Genomic DNA, 19,625 nt, shown 5'->3' with positions numbered 1-19,625 from the left:
ATTGTATATTTATTGATCCATAAACGATCGTTTGCTTACTTTGAACTGCCAGAAAACCGAATAGCAATACCAACTGCATTATGCGCTGTGCTCTTGGCCTGAGAAACCCACTATTTGGTTCACGGCTTCGATGCGCGTGGCATGGAAATATGCAGATCACATGGCCAATGTTATTTATGATCATCCCAATTTGTTCGCCAGCTCGTGCTAGAGACATCCTCATAACGATTGGCGGGGACCAGAGGTATACCCTTGAGTATTGTTTGATATTCTAATAATTTGTTCTTGATAGTGCTGCTCTAGTTTTTCCCCATTTCCAAAGTATTTTCCAGTCCAATCCATTCACATTTCTCTCGTCTAGCCACCCCTTACGGCGGGGCATTAAAAATATTTAAGTGCCGTCGGCATGCGCCCCATAAAAAAGTGCTCGGAATCTGTTGTTCTTGTTGTTGTTGTTGTTGTTGTCATTTATCAAACAAAGTCAAGGTGAAACGGCACTGACCGTTCAAGCGTTTAACTTAATTACAGGCAGCGATTAATACGACACCGAATAATCAATCAGGCATTGGGAGATTGATCGGATTCGAAGGGGGGCCCTAGATTCACGGGTATACTCGTATCATTCGCTTTTATTGGCAAAGACAAGACAGGTCTAATGCAAACAATGTGTCCGGGTCCGCCCACTGCCGCACGGCACCTTTTGTTGAATGAACCCGAACCTGAATGTGTTTGTTTATGGCGAACCGAGGCGTCACATCCTGCCTGTCCAATGCTCGAGGCAACAAAGTCGTTTTCGGTGGGGCATTCTTCTCCAGAGATCGAGTGGGAACCACCGCTATGGCAGCTCTGCCTTTCAAAGTCAACAACAGAGATGACCTTCCAGACGCCTAGGTAATTAGCCAAGACACTAAATCCGAAAGGCCACCGCCACCACCACAGCCACCACCTCCACCGCCAGCGGTAGCCAAACAACAATAAATAATTAAAATTTTAATCATAAATATTTATCGATTAGCATAGTTTGTGTTTCCCCACTGGAACCCCCTGGCATTATTTTGTTTAAATGAGAATTCGTTTGCCAAAAATCTTGTTTAACGAGAGAGAAAGCATCTGGAACTGGCACTGGAACTGGAATGATATTAGTCTTTAAAGACTTTCCGTAAACTTTCATATAAACTCTGTTTAGGGTTCTATATTTGTTGCAGTTTTTGGTATATGGTATACATAGGATATCAATCAATATTTAATGGTAAAAGTCGTATATACAAAATTGTTCTTTGTGGGGGTAGGGATACGCATAGAAGAAGTACTATGGATTTCAGATTACAGATAGACATTAAGATTAAGAGCTGCTACGAATATACAACGAAACTTAGATGTCTAGTAATTGGTCATCATCCACTTTCATTTTCTCTCTACAAATATATCGGGTAAACGCTATATATAAATTCTAGATCTAGATAATTGCATTAGTTGGTAGCGTATCGTACCGTATATGTATCGTATCGTATGGTATATCGTTTAAAGTAAGTAACGCGTAAATCACACATTATATATTAGATATAGTATATACAATATAGACATGTAGAATATATCGAAAAAATCATTACGGCGGAAGACTAGAAAGGTAACACTAGTGGAATCCGTTGACGTGTGTTTTCTCCAAGTGGTTTCTGGTAGGGGGGAGGGGGGGGGAGGGGTCTCTTAACGGTACAAATTCTTACTAAATTCCTAAATACCTATAGCATAGCAAATTTCGCTAACATTAATATAATATTTGATCTCATAGATCTACAAATTCAAACAGTTCCGCAGAGGATGATATTTTATAAGAGGGCACTCGCTGCCCTCTAATGCATCATGTCCAGGCCGTGCAAGCTCTCGACCTCGGGATCGAAGCTGGCATCGCAGGTGGACAGCCAGTCCCAGACGCGCCGTCGCACCATCACCGGATCGATGGGTATGTCCAGGCCGTAGCTGGACATCATGCGCTTGAACCGGAGCTTGTTCTCGTCGCCCGAGAGGCGGCCCTCGCGCTGGTTCAGGTAGATGCACGAGTCCTGGTCGTGGTGCGTGGGCGAGATGAGGGTGGCCGACTTGGAGGTGGAGATGCGGCACTCCACCCAGCGGTCCTTCATGTACTTGGTCACCTCGGTGATCTTGCAGCGGTCCTCCGGATCGTGGCTGAGATACTTGCGGAAGCAGCGCATCAGGCGGGGCGAGAATCGCCGGAAACTGTCCGGCACTTTGGTCGTCTTGCGCTGCTCGTACTTCATGAAGTTGGCGTACGACTGGTCCTTGACCCAGTCGGCCGACTGCCAGGGCGGATTGCCGGTGAGGATGTTGTACAGCAGGATGCCGAACTGCCAGGAATCGCTGATGGGCAGGCACTGGAAGCGCTCGTTCTTGATCAGCTCCAGCTGCTCGGGCGGCACACAGCTGGTCCACGTGTGCTTCACCTTGTGCACCAGCAGGCCCTTCTTGGTGGTCGCCCCAAAGTCGCACAGCTTCACCCTGGTAAAGTCCGGCGTGAACACCAGGATATTCTCAATCTTCAGGTCGCGATGCACCAGGTTCTTCGAGTGCATGAAGCCCAGGGCCGAGCTCAGCTGCTCGGAGATCAGCTTGCAGGCGTTCTCGTGCAGGCCGTTGGGTCCGATGTTCGAGGCCAGGTCTCCGTACGGGGCGTGCTCCATCGCGAACACATAGTAGTCCATCGTCTGGAAGGCCACCGCGTAGGCGCTCAGGATGTGGTGGTGGTGCGACAGCTCGTAGTTGTAGTGGAACTCCTTCTGGAACTCCTTGATCGTGGTCAGCTCCGCGTGCACTGCCTTCAGGGCCACCAGAGTGTTGGTGGGCCTGTGCCGGCACAGCAGTATCTTGGCGAAGCATCCCTCCGCCAGGGTCTTCTCAATGTTGTACTGGTCCGCGAACGTCATCAGCGGCAGCTCCACGTCCGGTATCAAGTGGATCTGTCCGCCGTCGTTCTTGTCCGGCTTCTTGTAGATGCTGCTCCTACGGCTCACCGACGCCGCCCCGGGCACCTCCAGGCGGCCCGTGCTGGTGCTGGTGGGTGTCAGCGGCGTGCTGCACCTCTTCTGGTTGTTGTGATTGGTGCAGGTGCTGCTGTTGTTGTTGCTGTTGCGACTGTTGGTGCTGCCTCCGTCGCCAAACGAGCGGCGCAGGCGGAAGGAAAATGAACGTTTCTCTGCAAGAGATGGAGAGAGATCATATTATTGGGGATTCTATAAGGCAGATTCTTATGGTTGCTTATAATTTTGTAGAATTTTCGGTTGATGCACAGAAGAATCTATTCCTTTTCCTCATAGGAGCAGTCCCTATTTCCCTCAATTATCCCTCAGTTTCTGGCATAGGATTCTCCCTAATATACAGGCACTTAGTCCCTACTTAAGCGCCGGTGTCTCTCTCTCCGATGGTATGTAAGGAACCTACACAGCTAATTACCTTCTAATGCCAATTCTTCCCCTCCATTTAGCCCTCGTTCCGCTCAATTTCCACCTCCTGCTCCCAGTTGAAGCTTCCTTTTGTTTGCCCTTAAACTTGACCTCTCAGACACAATCAATACCTTCTCCAGCCCACCTCTGCCTTGACCCTAGCCTTGGCAACAGCTCCCGTCTTCAGATGGGCTGCTCGGCCGCTTCGAGTGCCATTAATTGGAAATATTTCTCGGTTGTTCCTTATGATTTATAATCAACGTTTGATGTGTTGTTCTTTTATGTGTCGTGTTCCACATCGCGAATTATTAATTTATCATACAAGAACGGACATGGAAAAGCGCTTAAAGCCCCTCCCAGGGGGAAAGAGCAACACCCACGCCCACGTCCATGTCCGCGTCCAAGACAGAGAGATAGACGATGGTTGTCGCCGAGTTGTCTGTGACAAAGTTAGTGCAGAATTTGCGTAGATCGGCCCAGATCGGCCATGGGCTAGAGAGAGTCCAGGGGGTTGTCTCTGGGTTATAGATGGGGCCGGGCCACACAGCCAAAAGACGTCAGCAGTTAGTCATGGATTCTGTGACTGCTGCGATTTTTGGAATCCGCACAATCTGCGTAGTGCCAGTGACAGCCCAGCTCCACCTCCACCCGCAGCCCCTGCTCCCCCGCACATTTGATTTCATTTATAGCCCGAGAAATAGTGAGAAGAAATCATTTGATTTGCCGCCGCATGGGACACGGGCCGGACAGAGAATCGAATCTATATCTGCTATATGCTATATAGCATATAGCCCGTTAAATGCTTTAGCTGGAAAATCAAATTAAAGCGCGGAGGACCGGTTCGGAGCGGAGCAAAACATTTATAGGGCGTGATGTGATGTGATTTTCGCTCGATTTTGCTCACAATTTTAAAGCGAATCGTGAATCGCCGTTTGACGTTAAATTATATGTTCTGTTTAGCGATCAAAATCGTATTTCATAAAGTGTCAACTGCGGAGGAGGTGGTTCTGGTTGTGGTTCGGGGTTGGGGGTTCGGGGTTCGGGCGATGCAGGGGTGAAGGTGAATCAAAAATTGTTTACATATATTGAAAAGTATTTTCATTTTAGACAAATTACTGCAGAGAAATATTTACCACTGAGGCATGCCACGAGAAATGCATTTCTCAGCTAATTTATGGCTGTATCTCGAAATGGTTGGAGATAGATATAGATAGATAGTGTCTATAGGTTGGTTCAGGTGTTGGATCGGGTAGGGATATTGGTAAAAGCAAAAAGAGATGAGAAGGGAGTTGCCTGTGGTCTTGGGAGACCACTGAGAAGGCTTGATTTAGTGCATCTTTCCAGGAATTAATAGCTCCCATAACCTGACTATTTTTAGTAAATTTCGAGGATAGATATAAGGGTTTAGTCTTTGGATAAGGGATCTAAAAAATACTTCGATTTATCTCTGAGTATTCCACTTACAAGAACACGGCACTGGCATATTATTGATACTCTTTTATAGTCATAGGAAAGGAGTTTTCAAGTTCCATTAAACAGCTACAAATTATACCACTTTCCAACACTGTTTAGCCATGAATGGCTTTCACCAACACTTCATTCGAAACCCTATTTATTCCACCTGCATCTTTTATTTTTGTTCCGCCTTTGAGTATTTTTTTGGTAGAGCAAAACATTTCTTTTAAGCCTCATTTATTATTCCATTACAAGAGTCATTCCCCCTGCCGCACCGGGGGGGAATATTAAGTGGGGGGTTGGGGGCGGCGCAAGTGTGAAACCCCCCAAAAAAAAACTGGCAAAAAAGTTTGAGGGAAAGGACAGGCGGCAACACGTCAAAGATTGGACTTGTGGTTTTCTTTTGCTGTTTCTATTTCTATTTCCGTTCCAGAATTGATTGGCTCTGGGCCAGAGGTGGATCCCTAATAAATGAGTGCTCCAACCCAAGGGGGAGCAAAACTAATTATGTACCATTAAAAACCATCAACAGAGATACAAAAGTCAGGGAGGCCTGCGTGTGGCCATAAATCAGACTTTCACTTTCTTCCCTGCGTCGCCGATTCAAATGATTCGAGTATTCGTTTTGGCCATTTCATCTCGGTAATTTCTTTCGCCGATCCGCAGCAAAACACTTTGCATGGCCCCCCGAAATAGCCAAAGCCACAAATGAGCCAAAAAGGGTCAGGCAGGCAGGCAGGCGGGCGGGCAGGCTGTCGTCGGAGGAGATGCATTTTCTGCGGCTCTCTAAAAATAGAAGCGAAGCCAGAATTTCCGTGGAAATTATCTGCCCCGACCGCAGCCCAAGGGGGAGTCGCGTATCGCATAAACAGTGGGTCAAAATAAACAATCCACACACAGGATCGCATGGGATAGTCAGACATTAGCTGTGGTCCGAGTAGCAGATACACAGATACACAGATACAGATACAAATATGTGAAATGCATTTGCAACAAAGGCGCCAGGAGAATCGACGACCTGCCAGCCCGGCCAAGCCAATGGCAAAAACAGAAATTCTTGCGACATATGAGGGTTTTAGAGGCCTTCCAGAGACGACTAAGGGATACCCTGGACAAGCAGTGGGCGAAGGGACTATCAATTAGGGGTTGTACTCTTAAAAGTAGTAGATTTTACTGCTAGAATTTCACCCTGGAGCTGCCTTAGAGCTTAATCCAAAAGATTAATGGAATATATCCAAAAACAAAGCCTGGAATGGGTAGCCCTGGGATGGCATTCAGATACCACTTTAAAGACACAATATTTCATGACAATGATGGATCCCTGCACAGCCATTCAATCAGCCCAATCAATATACCCTTCCTCGCCGAACAGATCCAGAACCAGGGGGAGGCAGGCGGGGGGGGAGGGGGGAGGGGCCATCAGCATCAGGTCTCCAACACTCGTATGAGTGACTGCCAAAATGTACGTTTCGGTTAGTCCCCTTTCCCGGCCCCGTGCCCCTGATTGTCGCCCTGGTCTCCAACAACAGCAGCAACAAACGAGAGTCGTGTCCCGATTCCCCGCCTGCTTGGCAACCCGCCCGACAGTGTACGCGACTTTGGGGGCATTGCTGACGTCAATGGACAAGTCGTTGTCGGTCGGCGTGCCACATACACAGCGTACAAGCGCACAGATATAGCCACAACAACAGATACAGCTACAGCTACAGCTACAGACACAGATACAGATACATTTGTATCTATAGGCCAACGAGGCTGCGTCTGAGGCTGAGGCTGAAGCAGCCCCGTCGGCGTCTCCCAGACCAATTGTAAGTTTTTTTGTTGGTATTATTACAAAATAAAATGGGAAACACTTTTAGACCAGGGCCCGGCAGCCAGAGCAGCGTCTCAACGGGGAATGATGAATCGCTTAACCGGAGACCATCGACCGTAGACCACCGGACAATGCCGGAGGCTTTCGATTGGCCCAAACACTTGGCAGTAGTGCTGCCCCCTGCTCCCCGCAAAAACAATTGATTGCTCAATCTGCGGGGGAGGCTGTGTGCTCCGGAGGGCAACCCAAGACCTACGTCAACTCTCGCAAGAGTCCCAGAGACTGGATACGGAGGAGACCTACGACAACGAGCTGTTCCGCTCCTCCTCCTTTGCCATTTCCATTAACCATGAAAAACACATATAATTTATATTTAATTTCTTGACTTTTCCGGGTATTAAGTACTTGTACTTGTACTTGTATAATCGTATTTCAGATTTGCTCCGATTGTTTACAGAAAAACACACACAGACCTGAATTTGGGTCAGGCAAAGTTTTGTTACAATCTACAAAATGTTCGTTCCATTGGGGGGCTATTTGTTGATTTTCCCATTACACGGAAAAAGCGCCACTTTTCCGATATATGCTATACGGCTAAAGATTTCAACAGTCGATATATATCACAGAAATTCGTGTAGATTCGAGGCGGATTTTGCAAGTGTTTGGGAAATGGGAAGTGCTTTGATTATTGCCTGTTCTGTTCCCCGTTTTCTTGATCAAGGATGGAAAACAGTGAGAGGAAGGTCGGTCCATAGAAGAATATACAATGCTATAGTGGAACCCATTAATAACTACTTCACGTAGGATCCTACCAAGGGAATCCACTGGAGAAGAAGGTCTTTGACGTCGCGCGTCATGCAGCAGCGCCCCTCGCTCCTGCTGGTGTCACACGGGCCACTGGACGGTGCATCGCCTCTTGAAAAAGGCAATCCAATATATATTATGCGCCATAGATACAGCTCTATCCCAAGCCCAGGAATGATGTTTATTTCTACCAATCTATAATCTATATTTCCCTCCATCTTGCGAGTGCTCAAGCACTCCCCGAACAAAGTCTTTTGTAACATTTTCCTCCCCATTCGGTGGGTGGGCTGTTGAAAAAGGAAAAACTAAACAGCATTCTGCAAATACTTATTATACAACAATTCAATAAAAATTAACGACTTAAAACAAAATTTCCGCTGCGCCCACAAAAGCAAAAACAAAGGCAACAAACCACCAACAAAACAACGAAAATAAACAAAAAGAAATAAAAACAAAGAACAAAAACAAATATAAAATAAATAAATATAAAGGGGATTTTTAATTTTTTTTTTTAGAGATTTTCTACGTGTGCGTGTGATTTTTTTATAGGTTTCAAAAAAAAAGAGAAGGAAAAACAGAAAAAATAAAATACATATTATATTTAGTAGATATATTTTGTTGCTGATTAAATTTGGTTTAATTTGCCTTCTCCCTCTTTCTCTTTCGGGATGGGAATATTTTTAGCAAAAGAGGGCGTGTGTGGCCGCCCCCGCCTTGTCCGCGACTTTATTGATATATGGGAGCACTCTTCGGAGCACTCTTCCCCAAGACAGACCCAACAACAGACCAACAGCGAGGGACAGCTGCTGCTCTTTGGAAGCGCTCAGAACTGCGCACATGACCATCACGAGTACAGCCGACAGCTGACGGGGCTGAAGGATACACTAGAGGCGGACAAGTGGTTGTGCTCGTACAGGTTGCACACCCTACGAGCCACGGCTGCTGCCCCTGAGTGGACAGAGTGCCATGTCAGGGCCAAGGAGGAAGCCAAGGATGGGTCGGCTTTACTCGAATGATATGGGGACTCCGCCAGCCACCGTTTCCATAAATTATTTAAATATTTCCGCCTCTGCGCTGCTCGCTTCTCTGCAAGCGCATGATATATACTTTTATTTGTGTAAATAAATTCTTATAAATAGCCGACAAATTTTGTAATTACGCGCAGAGGAAAAGTGGAAAATGGACAAAAAAAAAACGGAAAAATTAACATTTTCATGTAGCTGACAATTTTCAAGGTAAGGTCAAGGCGAATGCCTACGTCAGATACATTTATCAAACTTATCCATCCTGATAATGAGGTTTCGTTGAGAAGGGAAAGAGGCCCTACAAAGAGCCGAAGGTGAGACAATGTCCGAGAGCAGAGCAGAGACCATAAATTAGGTGCTACCACCCCCCACCTATCCAATAATAAATAAATAAATACCAGACTGTATGCAACAAACACTTTTCGTTGCAACAATTGCTGTTTAATGTCTCTGCCTCTCGTCTCGTGGGGTTGGGGAGGGGTTTTCTCGGAACGGAACACACATGCGGAATGCTCGTAAATAATTGTAAGTAACGCTAATAATAATATTTGCCTGGCAAGTGCCTGGAATGGGTAGCCGGCATCGGCACCTGACGTCAACTAGAAGTTCCGTTGAATGAATAAATCCCCCACAAGGGAAACGGAAATTGCTTGGGCATAGATACTACGCGTAGTACTTGGATTTCTGATTAATTATGTGGCAGTTGAGTTGGTTATTGGGTGGAGAGCGAAGGAAGTAGCGTAAAGTATCGGCTAGTGTCTGCAAGTGACCCAAAAAGAATGAATTTTCAATTAATATTCACCGCCACAGAGAATGAAAGGGAAAACTGTATAGAAGAGAGCTCTGCCACTGCCACTGCCCCTGCCAGACAAAAGACACATTTCAAAAGAAAACTCAATGGAAACATCATCGTCAACGTCATCGTCATCCACATCACGTGAATCTTCCGTCTAGACCGGTTAAAACCGGCTTACTTTAGAGCCTTTATCATAATGGGGGGACACTTGTGTTTGTCGATTGCCGATTTCCAATTTAAAAAATACAAATAAAAATAAACCATGATCAAATCAAAGAAGCGTAAAGAAAGTATAGATATAGATACATTAATTAAACAAATAATATGAATGTTCAATCAAATACGATTGGGAAAAGAGGGAGGGAGAGGGAGAGACTGCGTAAAATATTTGCCATTTGTATAGTAAACATTTATTGGCGACTACGACCGACTACGACTACGACTACATCTATAGAGACATCAGATTCATGTGATGCGATGTTTGGAGGCAGCGCTAAAGCGTAGCAAAAATTAATAATTTATATACTATGCATAGTATATTCTCTCGTTGGGTTGGGTTGCGATATATGTATGTATGCGAAAATATATTCAAATAAAATCAGGCAGGAATACACTTCAGCGGCCCACGCATTCCGCCTTTCGCCTCCATCTACTTTATGTGTCTTATGTCTGGCTTTCTCGCCCCCCCTCCCCTCCCCCAACCGACTTTCTCCTTTAGGTAAACATATGTATGCCAGGCACAGGGTACGGTGGGGGATGTTGAAGTGGTTGGTCAAGTGGTTGAAGGACTGCAAATAGATCTTAATTTCAGTGGAACAAAGTCCATGCCATAACGATTTTCACAACAACAGCAGAGGCATGATACATCCATGATATATACATGATACATTCCTGATACATCCCTGATATATCGCTGATACATCCCTGATACATTCCTGATACATCCCTGATACATCCCTGATACATCCCTGATATATACATGATACATGCTTGATACATCCCTGATACATCCCTGATACATGCATGATACATCCCTGATGTAAAAGCAGCTATAAAAGCAGGATATCTGATCTCTCTGTTAGAGGAGCTACCTTAGGGCGAAAACGTTCAATCAAATCAGTGTTCCTATCTTTAATATTGGGAAATCTTCCCTTTCTTTTCTCTTATAATCGCTCCTTCAGGAGGAACACCCACTCCCTTGTGCCTTGGTTAAAGTTCGACCCGAGAAATTAGTACTCGTTCTGGCACTCTTGGCTCCTCCGATCGCGATCTGTGCCCCCTGCCGCCTGCCCATCGATGGGCCCCGAGACTGTGCAACCAATTAAGACACACGGCAGATCTTTTCGTGTGTGCTCTGCGCTCATTACGAGATTTTTACAAGATTTTAAGTACCATATTTTTATTGCGTGTCAATGGCAAAAAGCGCGTCACAAAACGCACAGAAGACGACCCCTTGGACCCGTACACCTCCCGTATGCAGCCGCCCCGTACAGATATACGCTTATATACTCGTATATGTGGAGATCTCTGATACTTATATATTTTATCTTTTGGTTAGCCATAATATTTCTCGCGGCGACAGGCGACGGCACGACCTTGTCCCACGGATCAGCGCGTAGAAAGCGAAAGAGCGGCCAGAACACTCGTCTGCGACAGGAGAGAAAATGAAAAGAATGAAAGAATGAAATCGAAATGAAACAAGCCCCAAACAAACCACCAAAGCGGTGCACATTCGTCCATATAAACGGGTACAGTAGGGGTACTCAGGGACTCATCAAATGGAGGGTAGTGGACTGCAGTGCAGGTGGTTTAAGGGGTTCCTTTTGGGATTTCTTAGGTTTTACTTCTTATTTTTTTAGGCAAATTTGTGCTATATCCAAACATAAAGAAAAAACTCAGCATGAATCCCTGAAGTCTGGTCTTTTAAGTAGATATATTGAATGCTGATATGTTTTTCTATTGTTGGAATACAATTAATGACAAATAAGTAAGAAATCAGTTCTATAGAAGTGCAATATATATTTCCAAGTGGGAAGGCAAGCCAATTTCTGTGTGCCATAAGAACACCAGAGGAATAGTCAGAAGAACGCAGTGCACTTCTGTAACATATATTTATTCGAGCTAATCGAAATGCGGTACCCATAAAGGAGTATTATCACTGTCCATTCTAGAACCTTTGTTCATGGCCCTTTTTCATTACGTTCTTCCAGCCTTCCATTCCACCTCTGTACTGCCGCTTACTGGCATTCCATTCTACTCTTTTTAATAGGGTAACCATTGTCAGTGCTCATCCCTGCCTCCTAAACACTCCTCCATTTGTTGTGTCCCCCATTCACCACCCAACCATCCATTGTGTCCACTATTCATCTGTATTTGCTCGTTTTTGCAGCGGCATTTAGTTATATTATTTATGAAAAATGAAAAGTTCTCTTTATACCCAAGACGCGACGTGCCCTGCCTCTTGTCTTTGGTTTATTTTTGGGTATATCTTTTATTTTTATTCGTGTACTTTGGCCATAAAAAGCAAATTAGCATAAATCCCATTTTTACGGCTAACTGAAAATGATTCGTTTTGACATTTGCGATATGTCTCTTTGATTATCTCTATTTAATGGGACTTGAGGAAGGGAGAGAGGTCTGTTCTTTCGAGTGATAATGCCAGTTCAAGTGCAGCACTTGGGCACAATTCAAGGTAAAGGTCAAGGGCCAGACACTGGCATCGGACTTAAGGGATATTTCTGAAGCACTTAAAGGTCTTCTTGCCCTGTTCCGCCCCCACCCCACTAATGCTAGATAATTAAAGCAACTAATGAACGATCGTTGCTCTTCTTGCCTTCTGGCCATCTGCCGCATGCAATTACGGGTATCTGCCTCGAGAGGTTCATTGCACCTTCCCGTGGATCTGCTAGGCCCCAAACACTATCAAACAACACTTTTTGCTGGCCATAATTCAACGAGAATTAATTACATAAAATGCCTGCCTTACACACAGAGAGGGGGACAAAAAGACATGCAGGCAGACGGACAGATCGGGGGGATTGGGTAGGGGGGAGGGGGGATGGGATGGGAGGGTGTACGAGTGTACCCATTAGCCGGTCGGTCGGTGTTGAGCGAAAACATCTTGAGGGCGCCCGCTACAAACACTCTGTGTCCAAAATAGCCCAAACACATTACACCGTAGAAGACATCGCGCATACGACGCGTGTGCCGCACCGATTTGGCAATTACAAATTTTGAACAACAAAATTCATAAACAAAGTGTGAGATCCCCGAGCAAAATGTGTGTGCGCTTCATTTCTTTTGTTTCAAAATTGTATTCTCTTTTAGCAAGTTTTTGAGGTCTTCTTTTGTGCGAAGAAATTTTTTTTGGAATGGAGAAGCGTTAAGTGATGTTAATTCCATTTCAATTATAGAGAAAATTCCTGGAAAAAATATACCAATAAAGTATTTTTAACACTCGAAATAATTGATATGCAATCAAAGCACTTTCATCTCCAAAATGTATCGTATTTCGTGTAAATATTTCCACCCAAAATACTCAGATATTCAAGGGCATTTTTACGAGTAAAAGTACTTCCTAGTTGATTGATTTTTTGTTTTTTGTTAAATACAACACGGAAATTATTATTGAGGCGCATTTAATATTTGTTTTGTTCAAACAATTTGCATTCTCTTTTGTTTATTTGAGTAATATTGAAGGATGAGTAGGAGCCATGCCGCAATCCGTGATGTTCGTGCGGTTCGAATTTCCCTTCCCGTTTACCATATCCCCCTCTCTATATACATATATCTGTATATATCTCAATGTATTTCGGTTCGAATATGAGTGTATTCACTGTCTGTCTGTCTGGTCTTGGTGGAAATTGTTGAAGGCGGCAATTGGCTTCGCACTTCATTAATGATGCGGCACGTCGGTTTCACCATACAATAACAAAAATTACGCATTTAAAAAAAGATATACATACGAGTTTACATACGTATATCTGGCAGAGAGAGCGGATCGATAGATACAACAATTTTTGTGGCAATTTAATTTCCGTTTGGTCGATGCATTCGAATGCCCGAAATTGGGAATCAATCAAAGCATCTTTTCGAATGCTTGAATGAACTTTCGGTTGGTTCCGTTCCGTATTTGGACCATCATCAGATTCGATGGATTCCTTTGTGACGTATTTGTGATTTAGATATATTTCTTTTTTTTTACTTTTTTTTTTGCTGCCAGACAAATCTATTTTAAATCGATTTCTGTGAAGAATTAATGTTGATTTCCATCTGATTTTTATTAAACAGAGATCAAAATTGATGAAAGAAATCGAAATTAAATTTGATGGGCCCCCCCAGCAAGCCTTGTAGAACTTGTAGAACATATATTCCCAAAACAAAACAAAACAAACAAAAAAAAGACATACAGAATGAAGAAACCTTTGGGCAACGGGGAGGGTAGGGAGGGTGGGGACGGTGAGGAGGGCGAGGAGGAGGATGAGCCCCATTTGACGCCCCAGCTGCAGGATCACTACGAGACAGAGGCCGAGGTGCTGGGCCTGCTGGTGGAGCTGGAGGCGCGCTACCGCGACTTCTACAACATGTATCTGTGCGAGGTGCAGGCCCAGAAGATACTCATCGAGCGAGTGTGGCTCCTGACGCAGCGATACCTCATTCTGATCAGCTGTGTGATCGGCTGTCGCTATCCAGAGGTCTACACCCTCTCCACGGAGGAGGCACTCGTCAATGAGTACGAGGAGAAGCTGGAAGTCCTGCGAACCTCAAAGTGAGTCCAGTCCGAGCCCATTTCATTCCATTTGTATAGCGTTTGTTTTTCGTTTTTCGCCAGCAACAAAATGAAACGCGCTGTCCTCGAGCTGGACACCCACTGCAAGCGGTTCTATGCGGCCTACGATCGCCTGAACAAGTCCCTGGAGACGCCCCTGATCATGGGCGATCCCAGCCACCGCTGCATACAGCACCACAAGATAATGGCCGTCGATATATTCAACTACTTCCATGCCACAGTCCTCAAGCTCAAGTGCTACATGCACCAGCTGGACCCCCTGAATCTGGAGAGCGTCGAGGAGTACCGGGAGCTGCTCAAAACCGAGGCCCAGTGCGAGGAGTTCGAGGGGCATCTGATGGAGAATTTCGTCTACTGCAAGTGTCTCCACAAGCGGCCCACGTGCCCCGTCGAGAAGCTCAAGTGCTACCACCACAATATCGCAAATTTGAAGTACATTAGTCGCATCTAAGCGAATCACTAAGCCAGCATCTAGTGGCTAATCAATGATAATTAATAGATATTTTTATTTTCCTGTCTCTAAAGCACAGAGAAGCCATTGTTCTGGGCAATCAATGTATCTTTTAAGTGTTCTTTTTATGGCTCGGGACAACAAGTGATTCTGCGTTGCTTGTAATTAAAATAAAGTGCCTGGAATTGTGGTCCTTGTGCTTGAAGTTCGGGCCAGACAGCCCCCATATTATGTTTCCCATATTCGGGAGATTAACCTTTTCAAAAGTCTAATCCACTGTCCTTTTCTGTGAACTTTTTGCTGACGCCGTGTCATGAGAAGAGAAATGTGCTCAACATTGAGCAGGATGTCAAGCGTGTTTAATGCCAGAGCCAGAGCCAGCGCCAGAGCCACAGCCAACCCGCACAAAATGGCACACAGAAGAGTCCTGCACTGGCTGGCTGGTGGCTGCCTGGTGGCTGCCACTTGTGTATGCAACCGTCGTGTCGTGTCGTGTCGTGTGGCACACAATGAACCCATTGAGGCACAAGTACGGCCCCTACCTCCGACTCTCTAGATGGCAATCAAAGCGCATTTGTGGCTGTAACACTCTGTGGGTGTAACTGTATCTGTACCTGTGGGTGTCGCTGTCGAACAAAGTCCGGGCGCACCCAAAAGGACACCGGAATGTTCAAGGATACCCGCCACTGGACGACTGGATGGATGACTGGCCTACAATGAATGGGCGGATGGATATACATACGCCCCGATTATATACTTATATCCGTACATAGCTATACTTTATGTAGAGAGAAATCAGAAGCTCGTGCGTCATTCGATTATGAGTTTTAGGGTCTATCCCCAGCCACAGCCGCAGCCCCTCCGCCGTTCGGGCTGGCATATTATTTATTTTATACATTTTGGATAAACAAAATTCATAGAATTTTAGCCGGGGCGGGCCAGGCCGGGCCAGGCCCACCGAGACGCCCAGACCAGACCATGTTTATGATAATGACGTCGTTGTCATTTGTCGCTTCATTTTGCTCTCTTCGTATTTTACGAGTATTTTCGGGCATGGATGGTGTTGAAAGAAGCCTCCCCCACCCCCGCCCCAGGCCCGCCTCAGTGTGGGTTGATTGCTCTTTCGCCTGCTCTTTTGTGCGTGAGAGAGAGAGTCTATTTTTAGGCAGGATAATTGAAAAGCAGCAGCCAGGAGTCCAAGTGTGGGTGTGCCACGGGCAGGACTCGCCCCTCTAATTGTAAGGAATCCCGGCAAGGAAAAGGGGATTATTCATGTAACTGCTGGGTGTTGCCCCTACAGAGAGGAGCTAACAATAGATTATGGGAGCAGGAGCAGGAGCAGGAGCAGGAGGAGGAGAAGGAAATTGTGCAACTACTGTTTGGAATCGCATAAGGAAATGGCCGGCGGGGGGGCGGGGGTTATGGGTTCGATGGCACTGTGGTTCCTAGGGGCAACTAGAGGAAGAACTGGACTGACTGGATTCCAAGAACCATTGCAAGGGGTGCTCTGGCTCGATGATGGTCATAACTCTGGCATAAGAACTGCAGGAGGTTGTGGAATATTCTTGGAAATGAGATAACCAGCTCAAAGTACAAAGGATTGACCTTTTACTGAATTGCAATTAGAGAAGCGCTTAATTGGTGAAAGCTACAAATCGATGGATTGATTTCCAGTTCTTTCTGGAAAGGAGTTAAAGGTTGGGATGGGATGGGTTTTTCTTAGAAATAAGAGAAAGCGCTCCTTGAAATACGAGTATCACCAGAGCCTGTTAATGCTGGAATATACAGAGAGATGGAGGAGAAATAATAGAATTTTCCTAGAACAAATATACATAACCCCTAACCGGTAATAGTATTATGATTTTTGGCATAGATTTCTTTCAATATATTTTAATTAGTTTGAAAATAGAAATATAACTCACCGATAGTGCCCATTTCTGTGCTGCTTGTTTCCTTTTTCGATCAGTTATCCGTAATCCTCGTTCGGTATTCTTTCCGGGGGGTATATTCAACACGATTTGATGCTTCTTCCGATTCTCTTTTTGGGGCAACAAAACTGCGTTCACACTCCGAAAGTCACATTGCAATTGTCCAAAAAGCGTCACTGAATATCTTTTTTTTTGTGTTGTTTTTGTTGTGTGCGTAGAAAATTTCAAGGTTGCTTCACAATACAATAAGAACTATGCCCGTAATTTGGCAAACAAGACGAATGGGTTGGAGGCGGGGCGAGGCGAATATATCTTTTGTTTTGCCCGATTTTCGTTTTCTTTTATTTGCGCGAATGGACTACTAAGTGGTCGTATGGTCGCACGCGGCACTCTCGGCGAAAAGAATAATACGCGAATCGAAGCTGAACAATACAATGCACGAAAAACACAGAGCAGAGCAGGCCAAAGACGCGACAAAAAATCAGAGGCCACGACGACACGTCCAAGCACGTCCACACGCCAGGAGTTTTCCGTTAGAAATGTTTTCGCTGCCGCCAAGAGCTTCGGTTCTTATATTTGTTGCATCGTCTCCGGCTGCCGCTTCGTCGGCACATGGACAACCGAAGGAGGGTGGGTGTTCGTGCTCGTTCGTTTGTCAGATGCTTTGCCACTCTTTTACTCTCACTCGGTCCCTCGGCCTCTCCGTCGCTCGCCGCTCTGCCGGTGTGCGTGTGTGTGTGCTCCATGTTGGAGAAAAGCTTCGTGGGCGAAACGAAAGCTTTCCTTTACCCCTTTTTGTCGGTGGACGCCACTGACAGTCGTTTTACTACGAGTTCAATGCATCCCCAGGCGTCTGTTTTTCCAGGAGCGGACTCAAGCAAAGGGTTTGAGCGGACCACCCTTTAGAGGGAAGGAAACCTCTCCCATAAGCTCCATGAAGGCAATATAGCTGCACCACAGAGTGCAATTTTTGAGCTGTTTTCGTCGGGTATCCTAGATCTGATATTTTTCGTTTTTTTTCCCCCCCAGAAAAACTGAAACAAGCAATCCATGCCCCACGAAATCCCAGGTGTCAAATTCAACATTGTGTGAGATTACTGAAAAATTATCAGTATTATACGGAGTGGCGAAATGTTCGGAACTCGGAAAAAAAACAAAAAAAATTTAAAATTTTGTAAAATTGTATTTCGGAATTTTTGTTGTTCTAAATTTGAAGCGTAAACCGATGATCAGGTTCTACCATTCAACACATCGATAGTCACCAGGCCCACCGGGAGCGCGTAACTGTTCATCGCGACCCGGATCGAAATTCTGTGAGCTTGTTAATTGTCAGTCCAAATTTAAATTATTTTAAGCAATCAAAGATGCGAACTATACGGAGTAGAAACGAAGACGAAAACGAAGACGAAAACGAAGCCGAAACACAAAATCGAAAAATGAAAATCGAAAAACGAGAAACGAAAACGGAACACGAAGTCTGAACTCCAGACTGGACTCGAAAATAGTAATGTAAATGGTAACTATAGCAAATATTTCCATCTTTCTAACAAGAATTTTTCGTTCAGCAGATTCAAGTACATTTTGACCTCTTGTACGAACTGAATTTATATATATTTTATATTTGTCCAATATATTTTTATATTAATAAAAACATTATATTTTGATACTAAAAAAAAATAAGCTTACTTAATGGCTTGTGAGGGGGGGAGGGAAGCGTCATCGGCACCCGGCACCTTCGTCATATCTGGTCTAAATACTGACCAAAGGCAGACCTGTTCACAATTGTTCGCCTTTATTTTGACAAGCATTTCAAAGGGACAAAACGACGAATACTCGTATACATACATACAATATATTTGTTTTTGCTCAGTCTATCATCTCTGTTGCCTTTGAATGTCTCATAACTTTGGTCCAACCCATTGCGGTGCTTTAATCGTGCATGTGCGTGTGAGAAAGAGAGAGAGTGCGTGTGTACTGGACGACTCGCTCAGAGAGGATCAAAAGGAACGGGATAATGAGAGTGCGCTTCTGTGTCTGCGACGATGAGTAAGAAGAGAGTGAGGGATAAATGGAAACTGCGTCACAGAAAATGATTGGATTGTCTCAGAGCTAGGCTTCGGCGGTGCTGAGAGAGCAGTTGCGCGTGAGAGTTGAGCCTATTGCTGTGCGTGTGTTGAGGGAGATCAAAGAGAGACAAGATGAAGAGAGCGCAAGCTAGAGAGAGCTGAATTTTAAAAGGGGGCTGGAATAAAGAATGGCATGGGGTATGGACAGCCAAAACAGCCAAAAACAGCCAAGGCACATTGCCAGGCCACCTCGCGTTTGGGGACTATATATGTATGTAGGCTATGGGCTATAGGATTTTTGGTATATTAGGCCTTTACCTGGCATTTTCTGACCCATTTTTTCTCTGAAATTTCCCAGCAGGGAAACAATCTAAACTTTCGCAAAGGGAGAATTGATTTTATCAACTTTTTCTCGCCTATTTAGTACTAGTACTATCTCAACGATCTTTGATCTTGTTGGAAAATGGCTGGCCAGAATAATCGAGACACGACAGATCGTAGATGTGTTTGTGTGGGAGGGATCGACGTGTACGAGGCCAGACCAAAAAAGTATGCTACAAAAACAATGCGTTTCCCTATCACTTTCATTCCCCGACCCAAATCTTATTCTGGTATTCTCGAGCAAAGTAATCCCGCCTCCAAAGTAAATAAACTTAATACACCATCCACTATACCCTAACCGGAGACAACAAATCAAGCGAAATTAATTACCGCCCCAGTTACGACTCTGCCAGTTACGACGAGTGCACGATCCATGGCAGTTTAATTTTTTATTAAAATATAAATAAAATAGACAAAGGCCCCCAAATAGGGAGAGAGAGGGAGAGGGAGAGGGAGATGGAGAGGGACGGAGAGGTCGCAAAGTTGTCGGCACGCAAGGACACCGGAGTCGGGACATGCCCCCGCGGAGTAGGTGTTGCCGTGTGCCGGAACTTTGTAGGCATAACTTTTCCACCGACTCGTGCAGAAACCGCTGCGAATCAAGTTTTGCGGCTAAATTGTCCTTGAACCAAATACCCTTTCGAAACGGAGACACACACACA

The 19,625-nt window shown here is 45.1% G+C and overlaps 2 protein-coding genes and 1 long non-coding RNA gene across 4 annotated transcripts; 2 read left to right on the top strand and 1 right to left on the bottom strand.

Moving 5' to 3' along the window:
* Positions 1–1,364: 1,364 nt before the first annotated feature.
* Positions 1,365–17,163, bottom strand: LOC6593341 (serine/threonine-protein kinase meng-po). Its single transcript, XM_002018707.2, has 2 exons — positions 16,511–17,163; positions 1,365–3,208 (listed from the first exon to the last, which is right to left on the bottom strand). Exons 1-2 carry the CDS (start codon positions 16,521–16,523, stop codon positions 1,851–1,853), a joined length of 1,371 nt encoding a protein of 456 aa, XP_002018743.1. The 5' UTR covers positions 16,524–17,163; the 3' UTR covers positions 1,365–1,850.
* Positions 13,062–14,749, top strand: LOC6593342. The gene is made up of 3 exons (XM_002018708.2): positions 13,062–13,082; positions 13,815–14,116; positions 14,180–14,749. Exons 1-3 carry the CDS (start codon positions 13,062–13,064, stop codon positions 14,586–14,588), a joined length of 732 nt encoding a protein of 243 aa, XP_002018744.2. The 3' UTR covers positions 14,589–14,749.
* Positions 17,164–18,001: 838 nt separating the features above from the next.
* LOC113565570 lies at positions 18,002–18,167 on the top strand. Of its 2 annotated transcripts, none has more exons than XR_003408682.1 (2): positions 18,002–18,020; positions 18,085–18,167. It is a non-coding gene; the product is annotated as an uncharacterized LOC113565570 (long non-coding RNA). The 2 variants fall into 2 exon arrangements; XR_003408681.1 differs by having other exon boundaries at positions 18,007–18,025.
* The last annotated feature ends 1,458 nt before the right edge of the window (positions 18,168–19,625 follow it).

The sequence above is a fragment of the Drosophila persimilis genome, unplaced genomic scaffold (genome assembly GCF_003286085.1).
Source record: "Drosophila persimilis strain 14011-0111.01,24,50 unplaced genomic scaffold, DperRS2 tig00000124-arrow-pilon, whole genome shotgun sequence".
Taxonomy (NCBI): Eukaryota; Metazoa; Arthropoda; class Insecta; order Diptera; family Drosophilidae; genus Drosophila; species Drosophila persimilis.
The sequence above is the reverse complement of the archived record's forward strand: the minus strand, read 5'-3'. Positions and strand labels throughout refer to the sequence as shown.

Bases quoted from the DNA above. Each gene is read 5' to 3' on its own strand.
- LOC6593342 (XM_002018708.2), top strand. From the start codon at position 13,062: ATGCCGCAATCCGTGATGTTC. The intron at 13,083-13,814 runs GTGCGGTTCGAA...GACGGTGAGGAG, and splicing joins TGCCGCAATCCGTGATGTTC to GGCGAGGAGGAGGATGAGCC. The intron at 14,117-14,179 runs GTGAGTCCAGTC...GTTTTTCGCCAG, and splicing joins GAAGTCCTGCGAACCTCAAA to CAACAAAATGAAACGCGCTG.